Below are 16,528 nucleotides of genomic sequence, written 5' to 3' on the forward strand. Positions count from 1 at the left end.
AGGACGAGGTCAAGTATGTTTTCCCCTCACCACCTGCTGCATACCCAGTCTTGCAGATATGTCCTTTAGGACTCGGCCAGCTCGGTCAGTAGTGGTGCTACCAAGTCACTCTTGGTGATGGACATTGAAGTCCCCCACCCCGAGTACATTCTGTTCTCTTGCCACCCTTAATGCTTCCTCCAAGTGGTGTTCAACATGGAGAAGTACTGATTCATCAGCTGAGGGAGGGTGGTAGGTGGTAATCAGCAGGACGTTTCCTTGCCCATGTTTGACCTGATGCCATGAGACTTCATGGGGTCCAGAGTCTATGTTGAGGGCTCCCAGGGCAATTCCCTCCCTACTGTATACCACTGTCCCGCTACCTCTGCTGGGTCTGTCCTGCCGGTGGGACAGGACATACCCAGGGATGGTGATGGCAGTGTCTGGGACATTGTCTGTCAGGTATGATTCCGTGAGTATGACTGCGTCAGGCTGTTTCTTGACTACTCTGTGGGATAGCTCTACCAACTTTGGCACAAGCCCCCAGATGTTAGTAAGGAGGACTTTGCAGGGTCGACAGGGCTGGGTTTGCCATTGTCGTTTCCAGTGCCTAGGTCGATGCCGGGTGGTCCGTCCGGTTTCATTCCTTTTTATTGATTTTGTAACGTTTAGATACAATTGAGTGGCTTGCTAGGACATGTAAGAGTCAACCACATTGCTGCGGGTCTGGAGTCACGTGTAGGCCAGACCAGGTAAGGACAACAGATTTCTTTCCCTAAAGGACATTAGATGGGTTTTTACAACAAATGACAATGGTTTCATGGCCATCATTAGACCAGCTTTTTAATTCCAGATTTATTAATGGAATTCAAATTCCACCTTCTGCTGTGGTGGGATTTGAACCCATGTCCCCAGAGCAATACCCTGGATCTCTGGGTTACTAGTCCAGTGACAATACCACTCCGCCACCGCCTCCCCTTATTAACCTTATTACCTGATTACCTTAGTTTACAAGACTCCTGGCTCCAACTGAAGCTGAAGATCCTTATCGAGAATTTTTTTTCCTCAGCTCAAGGAGAGCATAGGGAGCCACCTTTCAAGGGCTTATCAGGATAGGTGGCAGGAGCCTGTCCCAATTATGTAAAATACCCTGTCCCCACAATTTGAGACATGGGGCCTGATGTTCCTTCCGGAGTCAGGAAACCAATATTGAGATCGCTTCTGGGACCCAAACCTGCCCCAGCGGGGGAAGCAGTCACAGCCCCTGATTTTCGCCTGTAGGGCGAGTTGGGCGACTAATTAGCAGCTGCGGGGGCAGAAATGGAGGCTGGATTAAGCAAGTGTGGGCTTGAATAAAACACACCATAGCAGCCATTACAGTGACTACTGTTTGATTGAATGAATGAATGCAGTAGTGATTGGGAGAAGAAAGGCAGAGACTGGCGCCCAGGGTATGCTTGCCCCATGTTTCACTGGCGCTGACTTGGAGGTCCTCCTTGAGGGGGTGAGGAAGAGAAGAGAGGTCCCCTTTCCGGAGGGTGGCAGGAGAAGGCCACCCTCCCAAACCAAGCAGACATGGATTGAGGTTGCTGATAATATTAGCAGATGAAGTGTGGTGAGGAGCAACTGGGACCAGTACTAGAAAAGGTTCAATGACCTTCCTAACTCTGGCATGATGAGTGCAATGCCAGACCCTGATGACATGCCTCTGGGTTTTCAACCTCGAGCAGACACACGAGCTGAGCATGCTGCTCCTGAACATGGGAGGAATGTGTGCCCAGGATATTTACTGAACCCTCAGCAAGGCTCAGAGCCATACCACCCTGGAGAACTTGCCAGTACTGATACATGCAGCTTCCTATGTCAATGAGCTGCTGGCATTGGTCACAGAGGTCAGGTGCCTTATCTCTCTCTCTTTTCTGTCCTTGCAGGAGAAAAGGGCTCATAATGCCCGAGAAAGGGCATTGACAGGAGGAGAAGTGCCCCATCTGCACATTGTCCCTGCCATGGAGGAGGGAGCCATGGAACTGGCAAGGGTGGCTCCTCCAGGAGCAAGTCAGGGAAGACGAGATGGACATTTCTGGTGGAGAGGGTGAAAAGATATCGCAATCTATTGTTGAAGGGGTGCAGTGCCCTTCTGACAGCATGCCAAAAACTCAGTTGCACTGGGGAGCCTCAGCACTGCAGAGGCATAAGAATATAAGAAATAGGAGCAGGAGTAGGCCATCCAGCCCCTCAAGCCTGCTCTGCTATTCAGTAAAATCATGGCTGATCTGTTTGTGGCCTTAACTTCACTTTCCTGCCTGCCCATAGCCCTTGACTCCCTTGTAGATCAAAAATCTGTCTAACTCAGCCTTGAATATATTCAATGACCCTGCCTTCACTGCTCTCTGGGGAAGAGAATTCCAAAGATTACCGACCCTCTGAGAGAAGAAATTCCTCCTCATCTCCATCTTAAAAGGGTAACCCCTTATTTTGAAACTGTGCCCCCAAGTTCTAGATTCCCCCACGGGGGGAAACACCCTCTCAGCATCTACCCTGTCAAGCCCGCTCACAGTCTTATACATTTTTATAAGATCACTTCTCATTCTTCTAAACTCCAGTGAGTATAGGCCCAAACTACTCAACCTTTCCTCATGAAACAACACCTTCAGCCTGGAAATTAACCTAGTGAACCTGCTCTGAACTGCCTTCAATGCAAGTTGTTTCCCTCCTTAAATTAGGTGACCAAAACTGTATTCAGTACTCCAGGTATGATCTCATCAGCTCCCTATCCAGTAGGAACAATACTTCCTTACTTTCAAAACTCCGTTCTCCTTGCAATTAGGGTCAACATTCCATTTACCTTCCTAATTACTTGCTGCACCTGAATGCTAACTTTTTGTGATTCATGTACAAGGACACCCAGGTCCCTCTGTACTGCAGCATTCTACACTCTCTCTCCATTTAAGTAATATACTGCTTTTCTGTGTTACGACCAGGTGAGCAATGTGTCTAGGGGTCTCTTGCTGCCTTCACCTGGTCTTATTGTAACAGGGTTTAATTTTAAACACACTGTGTTTTGAGCTCCCCCTTTGTGAATCCTTGTTCACAGTTTCCAATTATCAGGCAAAGAACTGAGCACAAACAGGTTTTCTTGGTTTAAAGCAGAAAGGTGAAACTTATTAAACCTTAAACTTAACCTCTAATACGGTTCACGCCTACGGATATAAGATGCGCTCACACCAGCATGCACACGCAATATAAAATAGGGACAGAAAAGAGAAGAAAAGATAAGGAGCACAGTTTGAGGCAATATCTTGTTACTGTTTCTCGAGCTTGCTGTAGTCCTTGATTGAAGATTTGGTCTTGCGTTTCGTTAGGGCCCAGGATACGTCTTCTTAAAACCTTGTTCACATAGGAAACCTTTCTCTTTTAGTTTCACGTGTCTTCAATGGTTTCAGTTCCCTGAGAGATGAGCAGGCAGGCAGGAGAGGGGGTGTTCTCAGTCCTTGAGCACGCAGCGTTCTCTGGCAATTCCTTTGTTTGAGAGTTCAAAAACTCTGCAACAGCCAGTCAGTCATGTGACCAAAACTGGTCTGACCACTTCTGTGTATTGGAGGAACATGGATTGGCTCCCTTTGTTTCCACATTGTCTGGTACTATGCAAATGTCTTTCCAGTTCGAGGTTGCAATTTTTTATGTTTAAATGTTCATGTGGCGAAATAATGTGTACCTCAGTCTTGGCAGGTGGGGTTTGCCTGACATATGCTTCCTGCCAAAGTGGACAACTTCACATTTTCCCACATTGTACTCCATTTGCCAATGTTTTACCCACTCCCTTAACCTATCTATATCCCTTTGCAGTCGTTCCTCATAACTTGCTTTCCTACCTATCTTTTTATTGTCAGCAAATTTAGCTACAATACATTCAGTCCCTTCATCCAAGTCACTAACAAAGATTGTAAATCAGAACTGATCCCTGTGGTGACCAAAACTGTATGCAGTACTCCAGGTGTAATCTCATCAGCACTCTGTACAGTCGGAGTAAGTCTTCCCTACTTTCAAACTCCATTCCATTGGTCACCTAATTTAAGTTAATCTAGTTACAGTTGGTCAAACTGAAAATGTCCCATTTATCCCAACTCTCTGTTTCCTGTTAGTTAGCCAATGCTCTATCCATGCTAATATATTACCACCAATACCATGAGCTCTTATCTTGTGTAGTAACCTTCTACGTGATGTTATGACCGACCGCTCCAGTCAAAGCCCCCAATCAAAATATGCGATTCTGATTGTGGTGGGAGAAACACACTGTTAATTCAATCCCATCCCTCCACAGATCTCCTATCATTTTAAACTTTCCAAATTAAAGAAAGAAGCAGCCAAATTGTACCATCTATTAACCCAAATGAGGCTAACCAAACCAGGTGTCTTTAAATCAACAAATTAACTGTTTAATTAAAAAAACAAAATTCTTAAACATTGTGAAGGTAGAAAAAATTAGAGTCCTTGCAAATTTACAGTCCAATGTTGCATGAAGTTCTCACAGCCACCCGACAGGGAAAAAAGGTTCTTCAACAGTAGAACAGTCCGTAGTCTAATTCCAGCAGTAAGTGATGCTTTCCTTCCAGCGATGGATTTCAACAATTAACAACTTTCAAACACTTCCAACAGAATCAATCTGACTTTAGAGTTTTGGAGGGATAAATGATTGTCACAGACTAGCTTCCTTTCCTTCAGTTTAAATTATCAGAGATCTCTGTTTGGGCTTGACTTTTTTAGAATTTTGAGAGATAATAATAATTAAACAGACTAAATTCTCTTCCTTCAGTTTAAATGGCTGAGAGCTCTTTTTTCAGGTGCTTACACCAGCTGTCTGTCTGTGTTCTGTTAGAACAGACAGTCTTTAACTATAAAGCCAGTTCAAAATTGAATTGTAACAAATGTATCGCTTGATGCTCAGTCCAAGTGGCTGTATCCAAGGTAACGAGAATGCAGCCTTTGAATCGCAGTCTCCAAATGGCTGTATCCAACGGCAACCAAAAATGCACTTTCTCCAACTCCTAAGGCTTGCTGGTTCTTAAAGCAGTACTTATCCTTTTCCAGCCTTAAAGACACACCACATATTCCCCTGAGAAAAACAAAAACTACAGGACCATTACAGTGGCAATTATCAAATGCCTTTTGGAAATCCAAATACACTATATCTATGGTTCCCCTTTATCCACCCTGCTTGTTCCATCCTCAAAGAACTCTAATAAATTTGTCAAACACGATTTCCCTTTCATAAAACCATGCTGACTCTGCCAATTGTATCTTGATTTTCTAAATGTCCTACTACTACTTCCTTAATAACAGATTCTAGCAGTTTCCCAATGGCAGATGTTAGGCTAACTAGCCTATAGATTCCTGTTTTCTGTCTCCCTCCTTTCTTGATAGAGGTGTTACATTTGCAGTTTTCCAATCCACTGGGTCCTTTCCAGAATCTAGGGAATTTCTGCTCTCCAAGGCCAGTTCTCATAATCTCTTTTTGTGTCTTTCGCAGGTTCTGACATGGAGAGGGTGGGACAGAGTCCTGCGGCAGCACCAGGCCAAGCACTGGAAGCAGAGACATCAGAGCAAATGCCATCACATCTTATAAGCACACCCTCCACCAGCTCAGATACAGTCAACTCGGTGGGTTCTCATGTGTGTTTCGATCAGGTTGCACGGGATGATGAGCACGTGCAATAGTGAGCAGGAGGAGGTAAGAGAGCCAGAGGTAACTGTGGGCAGCTGGGAACAGATGCAGGGCATTGGGAGTCATAAGAAAGGAGGTTCCACTTAGACCAGCAGCAACAGATGTGTTCCCACATGTCAGAGTTCCATGAGGCGGTGTGGGGTCATGGGCTGAAAATGGAGGAGTCCACTCAGCTCATGTGCAGCCACCAAGGCTCAGGGCTTTGAGTGCATGAGCTCCTCCACTGAGACAGTGACCAACCTCATGGAGAGCTATACATGGCAGCACTCTGAATAGATCCAGGAGCAGTGGACTGGCATGCACAGAATACATGCCTTACACTGTACCATTGATCAGTCAGTGGCACTGGTGGTGCAGAGATATTTGGAGTGGATGCCAGTTGCGCCCCAGCTGGTGGTCCCCTCCAGCCATCTGGAACCAGCCAAGGGCTGAGGCTGTCACTGAGGAGGATGAGGATGAGGGTGCCACCCATCACAGGGCTTCATCATCATCATCAGCCACCTTGGCCCTCTGGCTGAGGGATCATATATACAGCAGGGCCCAGTGACATAGACTGTGCCTGCATTGACACCGATGCAGCAGCGTCTGGAGGTGCCGCCACGGGCACCTCCATAATGAGGATGACCACTATGAGCATCTCAGCTGCAAGCAGAGGCAAGCGAGCAGGCTGCCTCCACCTCATGTAGGCCACAAAGGGAGAACCACGTAGAAGTGGCCAAGAACGGAGGCCACAGTGTCGGGCAGATTACCGAATGATTCACTGGGGTTTGCTTCTCTTGTAAATGTATACATTTTCTCTTATTCAACACAATGTAAATATTGACACATGATGCCAGACATTTGAGCTTCCATGCTTTAACAGTGATCTGGAAAAGAGGGATGAAGTAGTGAAGAGAGCAAGGGTCCTTGAAGGGGGACATTGAAAACTATGGACAGACGTGGATTATTCACTGGCGGTAAGAGTGGATCTTTACCAGACTGCATCTTCAATCGAGGTGCTCTCACGGGCAGCTCAAAGTCAATTATGGGTGGCACAGTGGCGCAGTGGTTAGCACCACAACCTTACCATTCCAGCGACCTGGGTTCGATTCTGGGTACTGCCTGTGGTGAGTTTGCAAGTTCTCCCTGTGACCGCGTGGGTTTTTGTCGGGTGCTCTGGTTTCCTCCCACAGCCAAAGACTTGCAGGTTGATAGGTAAATTGGTCATTATAAATTGCCCCTAGTATAGGTAGGTGGTAGGGGAATTGAGGAAAGGTGGGGACATGAAAGGGTAATGGGATTAATGTAGGATTAGTTTAAATGGGTGGTTGATGGTCGGCACAGACTTGGGGGGCCGAAGGGTCACCTCTAAATAAATAAATAAATAAATTCTAGACCATGCTGCCCACCTGGGTTAGAAGGACTCAGCTGAAACGTGCCTGGAGCAGATGATTCCTGGTGTTAATAGCATCCTGACGAGACCTTTGAGTCCTGCACCAGTCCTGGCTACCTCCCTGTGTAGCTGGGACACCTCTGTGTTCTGCATCTTCCTCCTCCTCATCCTCTTCCATGTCCTGCTCCTCCTCTGATGAGCTATGTCCTTCCAGGGCCTCACCCTCTTCAAGGTCCACACCTCTCTGGAGTGCCATGTAATGGAGAGTGCAGCAGACCACCACAATGTGTGAGACCCTTGCAGAAGTGTACTGCAGAGTACCAGCTAACCAGTCCAGGCACTGGATCTGCAGCTTCAGAAGCCTGATGGCCTGCACAATGGTGGTCCTTGTGAGGAGATGTCTTCAGTTGTAGCATCTCGGGGTCTTGTAAAGGGGTGAGTAGCCAAGAGATAACCAAAGTCCCCTAGAATCCATCCACGGAATTTGAGGGGTGGAATGAAGAGCTGTGGCACCCTGGACTGCTGGAGGATGAAGAAGTCATGGCAGCTGCCAGGAAAGCGAGCGCACACATGGTGGAAGCCCATGTTGTGTGGCAGACCTGTTGAACGTCGAGGGAGTGGAAGCTCTTCCTGCTGATGAATCTCACTGGCCAGTCACTTGGTGCCTTGATGGCCACATGGCTGCAATCGATGATGCACTGCACCTGCAGGACTTCAGCAGTGGAGGCAAATCCCACTGTCCTTCGTGCCTGCAAAGCCGCATCTGTCTGGAATTGTATGTACTGCCCAGCTCTCGCAAGTTGGGCATCAGTGACCTGCGAGATGCAACTGTTTGTGAAATGCCACCAAAGGCCACTGTGGATCCTTGAAAGGTGCCAGAGGCGATGAAGTTCAAGGCCACAGAGGTTTTGATGGCTATTGGCAAGGCATGGCAAGCAGTGCAGTGAGGTGTGAGGTCTTCCACGACAAAGGCACAAATCTCAGTGACCATCTGCCTGGACAGGCTCAGACTCCTGAGGCACTAGTTCTCCGACAAGTTGAGGTATCTCCGTCTTCAGCGGCAGATCCTATGCTGAGGGTATAGCCTCCATTGCCTTCCTGCTCCTTGTGCCTCTCCATTTCCCTCATCATATCTAGGACTCCGCCTCTGCTCCTGAGGATGTTGCTCCTCATTGCCACACTCCCAGCTATTGCCCTCCTTGCACAGCTAGATTCCAAACAATGTCTGGGTGCCTCACCCCCTTCTCTTATGCCCCCGAGATGCCAGGTGAGTGATGACCCCTGCACTGCCTGAGCACGTACAGACTACTCTCCCCACAACCTGTGCACATCCAATGCCACCTGTATGCCAATAGCTGAGTGCCCCTCTCAGCCATGCTCCCTTTTATGGGCCCACCTAAGTTGATGGTGCAACCATGACTGCCTCCCCACTGTGCTGTCGCCTCCATGCACCTGGTCTGCCCCTGATCCTGTGTGCAACCCGTGCACCCCACCAAACTCCCAAACTCGCCCTCAACGAGCTCTCAATGAGCACCTTAACAACTGGCCTTTGGTGGGACCTAAAAATCCTGCCCATGGTCTATGTCTGTGACCATTGGCCGAATGGGGTTCTGCTTTGAAGCAATTTCAAGCGCCGCTGGCTCAGTAGGGTGTATATGCTGGGGATGTTGGCCGCCTCAAGGACTTCTGCATTGGAGACACGGTCCTGCCACCTGATGCCAAGGATTCTCCGGAGGCAGCGAGGATGGAATGCGTTGAGACGTCGCTCTTGGCTGACATACGTTGTCCAGGCCTCGCTGCCGTAGAGCAAGGTACTGAGGACACAGGCTTGATACACTCGGACTTTTGTGTTCCGTGTCAGTGCGCCATTTTACCACACTTTCATGTCCAGTCTGGACATAGCAGTGGAAGCCTTTCCCATGCGCTTGTTGATTTCTGCATCGAGAGACAGGTTACTGGTGATAGTTGAGCCTAGGTAGGTGAACTCTTGAACCACTTCCAGAGCATGGTTGCCGATATTGATGGATGGAGCATTTCTGACGTCCTGTCCCATGATGTTCGTTTTCTTGAGGCGGATGGTTAGGCCAAATTCATTGCAGGCAGCCACAATCCTGTCGATGAGTCTCTGCAGACACTCTTCAGTGTGAGATGTTAATGCAGCATCATCAGCAAAGAGGAGGTCCCTGCTGAGGACTTTCCATACTTTGGTCTTCGCTCTTAGACAGGCAAGGTTGAACAACCTGCCACCTGATCTTGTGTGGAGGAAAATTCCTTCTTCTGAAGACTTAAACGCATGTGAAAGCAGCAGCAAACTTAATAACATAATAATGAAAAATACAAATGACTAACTGCAGCATTTAACACAGTATTCTATAGAATCTAAAGCCTCTATTTTAACCTAGGGCAGGAGCAGGATGGATAAGGTTGAGAATTTCGCGAGGGGATTTTGCAACATGTGGCAGGTCACTGATGGTATCAATCTGGCTTGGATTTCACATATTAATTCGGCCCCCATCTTCCTGTGGCTGTTGGCCTATGCACTGCTGGAAAACCCTGGAGTTAAAATGATGGGGGTCGGAAAACTTCAGGAATCTACTGGCTTCCATCTGAGTGCCATTTTAACAACCTGCCCACACCATTCCCACCAGGTGGGCTGGGTTAAATCTTTTATCTATATAGCTTCAAACCATTTTCTATTAATAAGTTACCAGACAAACATAATGGATAAACATTACCTGATGCAAGGCACAGGAATAAATCACTGTTTTTACTTAGGTAGCCGTTAGTAATTCAAAACACTGACCACAATCAGAAATGCAATAACAAATCCACAAATTTACAACAGTCATGCAAAAATGTTTCTTGAGAATGGTCTTTCCAGCAGCTGAGTTCTACATTAATTTGCCAAAAAAAGTAAAGAATACATTTACAATCTAAAGGGAAATATAGTAATGATAAGACATACATTATCATATAATAGTTGACAGTTCCCTCATGGTTGAAATTGCCTGATTAGTGCATGACATTTGTGCATGTGTGTTATTCTATGGTAAGTTGTGTTTACCACGGGCTTGACTTTACCGACACCCTGACGTCGGGGGTTGTGGTGGGGGTCCCGGAAAATGCCTCCGGGTGAGGCTGCCATGGGCCTCAACACCGGGAAGGCCTGGCCCCATACTGCTGGCAGCAGCGAGGCCTCGTGGCGGCACCCTGCCGCTCAGTGGCAGCATCAAAATTTAAATATTTTAATTTATTAAAGGTAATGAATTAAACACTTACCCACTCCCACCATTGGTCCCAGTGCGATATTTGTGCCGGTGGTTGGCACTCCCGCACCTTTGGATCTCCGTCCAATGATCAGAGACGTAACACTGGTAGAGAGGGGGGAGCAGGTAAGTATCTCAGTGCGGGAGGGGGGCAGGGGGTCAAACTGATATGATTGGTGTCGGAGATGGTGGGAAGGCTTAAAGATAAAAGTTTGTGACCTTTGAGGGGGGGGAAGGTCAGGTGCACAAGGTAAGTATTTTGGTGGGGAGGGGGAAGAGGGCAAGGAATGAAGTGTTCGGTTATTGTGGGGGGGGGGAGCGGGGATAGGAAAATTTATTTAATTTGTTTGAATAAATTGCGACTCACTATTCCTTTAAAAATTCAAATGAAAGGTAAGGGTTCAAAGCCCTTTAAAAATGGTGTCGGCACCTGCGCAATAGTCATCGTCATCGGGTGGGGCGGGGGGGGGGAACAGTCCGCCCTGGCCATGTAAGTGAGCCGCCACGTGTAATATTGCGGTGGCTCCACAGAGTAAAGCCCGTGCGTGTGGGCCACCATCTTTGAAGCTCGCCACTGAGATCAGCGCGAGCTTGTAAGATGCAGCCGCACATATCCTATATGTGAGGGTAAAATTGTGTTGCCTCCCTCATTACTGATAGAGGATCTAGTATTCTCCTAGTACATGTATAAAAAAAGATATATGTTGACTATGAAAAAGATCTACATCTCCTGTATAATTATATGTTTCTGTTTAATAGATACCAGAGTCAGCTACTGATTATTGTGTACTATAAGCTTTAATATATCACTGGTTACATTCATGGAAAATTGCTTCAAGTGCTTATGCTGTGATTGACTGAGCTATAGAGGTCCCAGGTTCAATTTCAGGTCTGTGCTTGAGTTTGCTGATCTCAGCAAGGCAGACGTAGAAACAGAGAAAATTTACGGCACAGAAGGAGGCCATTCAGCCCATCGTGCCAGCACCAGCTGAAAAAAACTAGCTGCCCACCTAATCCCATGTATGGCTGTTATAATTAACTGGGCTAGGGAGAGCAAAATCAGTCACAGTTGTTGGCTTTACTTACTTCAAGTAACATTTGCTGGAACAGGCATGCAGATGGCTTGGTTGTAATACCTCATGGATCAAATAATCTGTCATCACTCACAACCCAGGGTAATCAGTGCTTATGGAAAGATACGCCAGAATTCACAGGAGAGGAGAGTAAGGTAGGTATGGGGGCAGGAGAATGGGGGGCCGGGGCAAGTAAAAGTAGTTCAGAACATTCTATTTTTATGTTGTATATAGATTCAAATCTAAATATGCTTTTACATCACCACTTTATGCTTGAGCAGAGCTTTTGTCTCACATACCTTCTTTGGTGAGCCAGCGAATTTATTTGGGGATGATAGATTATTATTTTTAATATCTTTGACAGGTTCCTGTTCCAGAGCATTGAGTTCATATTCCTCCAGTCTGACCAATAAGGCCTCTGGCTGAGCTTCTGTTGGTTTAGCTTCTCTTCTCAGTAGCTCATTTTCATTTAATAATTCTTGCTTATCTCTTTTCATAGCAGCTAGCTCCTTCACGACTGACTCCAGTTTCTGCCGCATCTGTCGCACATCCTCACGGGCCTTGTTTCTTTCTGCCCTCACTTTGCTCCATTTCTCTCGCCAGTTGGCTGTGCAGTCAGACCACCAGCGCATGGTCTTTTCCATCTGAGCAGCTCTGGCCCGAACCTCTTCCAACTCCCGATGATATAATCCTTCAATGCTGTCCCAGTCACTGCAAAAACCCACATGTGTGGTCAGTTGCTGTGGTAAAGCAGATTGAGATAAGGCCTGGAACCTCTGAACTGATGAATCGGTGCTCAGCAAACTCTCGGAATGGTTGCTTTCCCCAAACTGTCCATAGAGCTGTCTTGCTTGAGACTGTTGAACTTTTGGGGTCTGTACCCCTTCTCCTCGTTTGGCAATGGGGTTTGAGCTCATTATCTCGTTTTCAAAAATATTTTCTCAACTCCTTTATCACTTGCTAAATCTTTCCATCTTCAATTTCCTACAAAAAGAAGGAAATGATTAAGTGTACAGATTATTAGATAAAACTTTAAGCAACGAAAGAGTAACTGGCCTCCAAATCCATTTGAAACAAAGCTTTTAAGATGCTATGCTTTTTGTGATCATTTGACCACACACTGTATATGAGCATGTGAATTAGGAGCAGGAGTAGGCCATTCGGCCCTCTGCTTTCTACCTCTGCCTTAAAAGTATTCAAAGACTCTGCTTCCACTGCCTATTGAGGAAGAGAATTCCACAGACTCATGACCCTCTGAGATGAAAAATTTCTCCTCATCTCTGTCTTAAGTGGACGATCCCTTATTTTTAAACAATGACCCCTAGTTCGAGATTCTCCCACAAGGGGAAACATCCTTTCCACATCCACCCTGTCAAGACCCCTCAGGATCTTTTATGTTTCAATCAAGTCGCCTCTTACTCTTCTAAATTCCAGCGGATACAAGCCCAGCCTGTCTAATCTTTCCTCGTAAGACAGGCCACCCATTCCAGGTATTAGTCTAATAAACCTTCTCTGTACTGCCTCCAACACATTTACATCCTTCCTTAAATAAGGAGACCAGTACTGTACACAATACCCCAGATGTGGTCTCACCAATGCCCTGTGTAACTGAAGCATAACCTCCCTATTTTTGTATTCAATTTCTCTCACAATAAATGATAACATTCTATTAGCTTTCCTATTTACATGCTGTACCTGCATCCTAACCTTTTGCAATTCATGCACTGGGACATCCAGATCCCTCTGCATCTCAGAGCTCTACAATCTCTTAACATTTAGCAGACTTTAATTGCATCTGATAAAGTATGAAATCTCAGCACGACTGACTGATCTGCCCTTTAGTTCTCTCCCCACCACCAAATAAGTTTCATGCCCAGTGTCATTGTATTTTCTGAGTGAGCTTCTTCATACTGTTAATTTCTACTGCAAAACTTGAAATTGCAAATGCAAAAGGAGTTAAAAAGTAATGGTTATGAATTTCAAAATATTCGCCAGACACTAATATACTTTGGCGGGAGAGAAGAGACCCTTTCTAAATTCCAGGCACTGACAAGAATTCTACACCTCTTTTTTTTTGCTTATTTTCTTTGCCTATTACCACTCACTTTTGGTTGCATCATCATCCCTTCTGTCATCCTGTCATCCACCCTATAACAGGCCTGCACTTTTGTTCTTTGCTCCCCTCCCCCACCCCCTTTCCCAGTGTCTGTATTGCTTAAAACCCATTACATCTCTTATCTTTTGCAAGTTCTGACAAAAGGTCAATGACCTGAAACACTAGGCAGGATTTTCAGAGGCTGATGGCGGTGGGAACTGAGGCAGGCAGACATGTAATTTTGCATCGCCGACTGGCATGCGGGTTTGCTGGTACCATCCCACACCCAAGCCATTTTCAGGAAGGTTGGGTTGGGGCAGAAATTGTTGCCAATTGAGGTAATTAAGGGCACTGGAATGCTCCTCCAGTGCATTCACCTCCACACCTCTTTGACTTGAAAAGTTGTGGAGACATAACAGGAGCAGCAGCCTAGGAGCATATAGAAGTGCCCCGGGCCCTTACCAGAAATCTGAATCTTCCTGTTTGCTTTCCGAATACTTACTTGTTCTGATTTGCCAGTTCTGTCTCTGCTCAGCTCCACTGGCAGTCCTGCATAGTGTTATTACTAGTCATGAGAGGAAAAGGGTATTATTTGGCCTTCTAACCATTTGTACTTCATTCTAAAACATTTCACGAATGCTTGACAACTGGAGTATAAATGCACCATAACAGCTGCCGAGAATTGATGCCGAGAATCACAGATTATTTGCACATTGATGGAGTGAAAATCCTGTCTGTTACTGTAATGATGAGGTTTGTCACACGGGGTACATAGTCACATGAATACAGTCTTAGTCATGGCCCTAGCAATCTTGCCGCTATTGTACTAGACAACATAATTGTTTTGTGGCCTCCAACCAGTATCATACCTGATGGGTTGAGCAGGGCACTAGAACTCCTTGGTGTCCTTCAAGAGATGCCTCAGGGATCATGAAAATTACGTGAGTTCTATCAATCTCCCAGCAAGGCCCCTTAGGGAAAAAGCATAAATGGCTGTGTATGTTGCTTTCCTATGCATTCAACCACATAATTTAGCCTGACACTGCAGTGCAGCACTGAGAGAGTGGTGCATTTTCAAAAGTGCTCTTATTCGGATGCAACAGTAAACCTTGTGACATTTCTGGTCTTTCAGGTGGGTGTTAAAGATCCTGGAGGGAATTTTTCCAGGCTCTTGGAGGCAGGTTTGGCGCAGGGGTGGGAGGGTGAGGTAAATTAGAAAAAGTGATGTCGGACAGGAATGCCAAAATGTTCCCGCCTCCTCGTGCTTTTCCTGGAGGCAACTTTCTGTGCGCTGATAGCATCCTGCCCAGCAGCGGCAGGAAGTCAATTGAGGTTGTTAATGAAGCAAGTAACAGGCACTTTCTGAGGGCAATGGAGTTTTACCAGTGAAGACCAATAGAATCCCAGAGAATTTCAGAGATAGGGGACTGAATTTTTCCACCATAGGTTTTTTCTGGATGGCGGGGCCATTTTCGGGTCCCGCACCTGACTGTCGCAACTGTGGGACTGCCGGTACAATCTTTCGAGAGGTGTCCAATTAAGAGGGCACCTCCGGGATCGCCATCCAATTAGAGACAGTGGGCAGGTTGAGGAGGTGGAAGGGGGATTTAGCACACTCGATTGGAAGGGCGCACAGCAGCCTTCACTGTGTCTGCAGTGAGAGTGCTGCCGAGGTGAATGGGATGAGTGAGGGAGGGATGAAATGAAGGCGTGAAATGGCTGGAGGAAATGGCAGCCACTTCTCACCACCAGCACTCTCTGTGATGCCAATCTCCAGGAGATAATCATGCAATTGCAAGTATCTGCCTGCAGATGACCCCAGGCTTGCCGATTTGCACCTGTAATGTGCAGATAGCATATTATTTTCATGGCCGTCTGACCTTCGGCTGTGCACTTGCCTCCTGTGAGCTCACGAGATACAGACATTGCAGGGATCACTGGTTAAACTCCATTGCCCTCAGAAAATGTCTGCTAATTGCTTCATTAACAGCCTCAGTTGGCTTCCCGCTGCTGTTGGGAAGGATGCTATCAGCGCACAGAAAGCTGCCTCTGGGAAAAGCACGAGGAGGCGGGAACACATTGGCATTCCTGTTCGACATCACTTTTTCTAATTTTTCGCACCCTCCCACCCCTGCGCCAAAACTACCTCCAAGAGCCTGGAAAAGCTCCCCCCAGGATCTTTAACACCCACCTGAAAATGGGTCAAAAATGTCAAGCGGAGCCTCAATTTACTGTTGCATCTGAATAACAGCACCTTGAAAATGCACCACTCTCTCAGTGCTGCAGTACAGTGTCAGGCTAAATTGTGTACTCAAGTCCTGCAGTGAGGCTTGAAGTCACAAACTTCTGACACTGTAAGTCCGACCAACTGAGCCAAGATGACACTGTGTACTCTGCTCAAAGATCTAATGGGTGATTCCCAGCACTCCCAAGAGGGACTGGCACTTACAGGGATCATGATCATACAGTTCATGGTTTTTGCCGATTAACATAATGAGCAGAAAATCACAGCCTGCTCACCCAATTTTTCCCAAGATGCTCTCCCTGCAATGCTCCTCACTGGGAAAGCCAGATTGCAGAATCATATCATTAATTCTCACTTTCATATCACTATTACACATTACCTAGAATCTACAGCACAGAAACAGGGCAGTAGGTTCAACTGGTCCATATGGTGGTTCTATTCCACAACTGCCTCCTCCCATTCCAATTGCCTCTTCAGATCTTGCTCCCTTGATTCCTGTCTCCCTCATATATCCATCAAACCTCTCCTGAAAGGTACAGTACATTACAAATTCCTGATCTGCATTTGATCAAGATAATCATGCATGGCTCTGAAATTCAGAGCTATGAAAAGTTAGAATGGTTATAATGACATAATTTACTCAATCCCAATTGATCACTCAGGTACAATCTATGACAGTTTTAGGATTATATACAAAACTCTATTTAAGACCCTGAATATGTTTTGGCAGAAGATAAAACCAAATAAACCAAATGCTAGGACGCACTGGAGGGGAA

The 16,528-nt window shown here is 46.4% G+C and overlaps 1 protein-coding gene across 2 annotated transcripts in view; it reads right to left on the reverse strand.

Annotated features, from left to right (window-relative positions):
* The window catches only part of LOC137369646 (coiled-coil domain-containing protein 102A-like), a 698,074-nt gene that overhangs the window by 558,676 nt on the left and 122,870 nt on the right, over nt 1-16,528 (reverse strand). For both annotated transcript variants that reach the window (XM_068030982.1, XM_068030981.1), the window contains exon 2: nt 11,712-12,396. In XM_068030982.1, coding sequence (XP_067887083.1) covers nt 11,712-12,329 — 618 coding nt within the window. In that variant the 5' untranslated portion in view covers nt 12,330-12,396. The remainder of the gene's footprint in view (nt 1-11,711; nt 12,397-16,528) is intronic.

The sequence above is a fragment of the Heterodontus francisci genome, chromosome 5, assembly GCF_036365525.1.
Source record: "Heterodontus francisci isolate sHetFra1 chromosome 5, sHetFra1.hap1, whole genome shotgun sequence".
NCBI lineage: Eukaryota > Metazoa > Chordata > Chondrichthyes > Heterodontiformes > Heterodontidae > Heterodontus > Heterodontus francisci.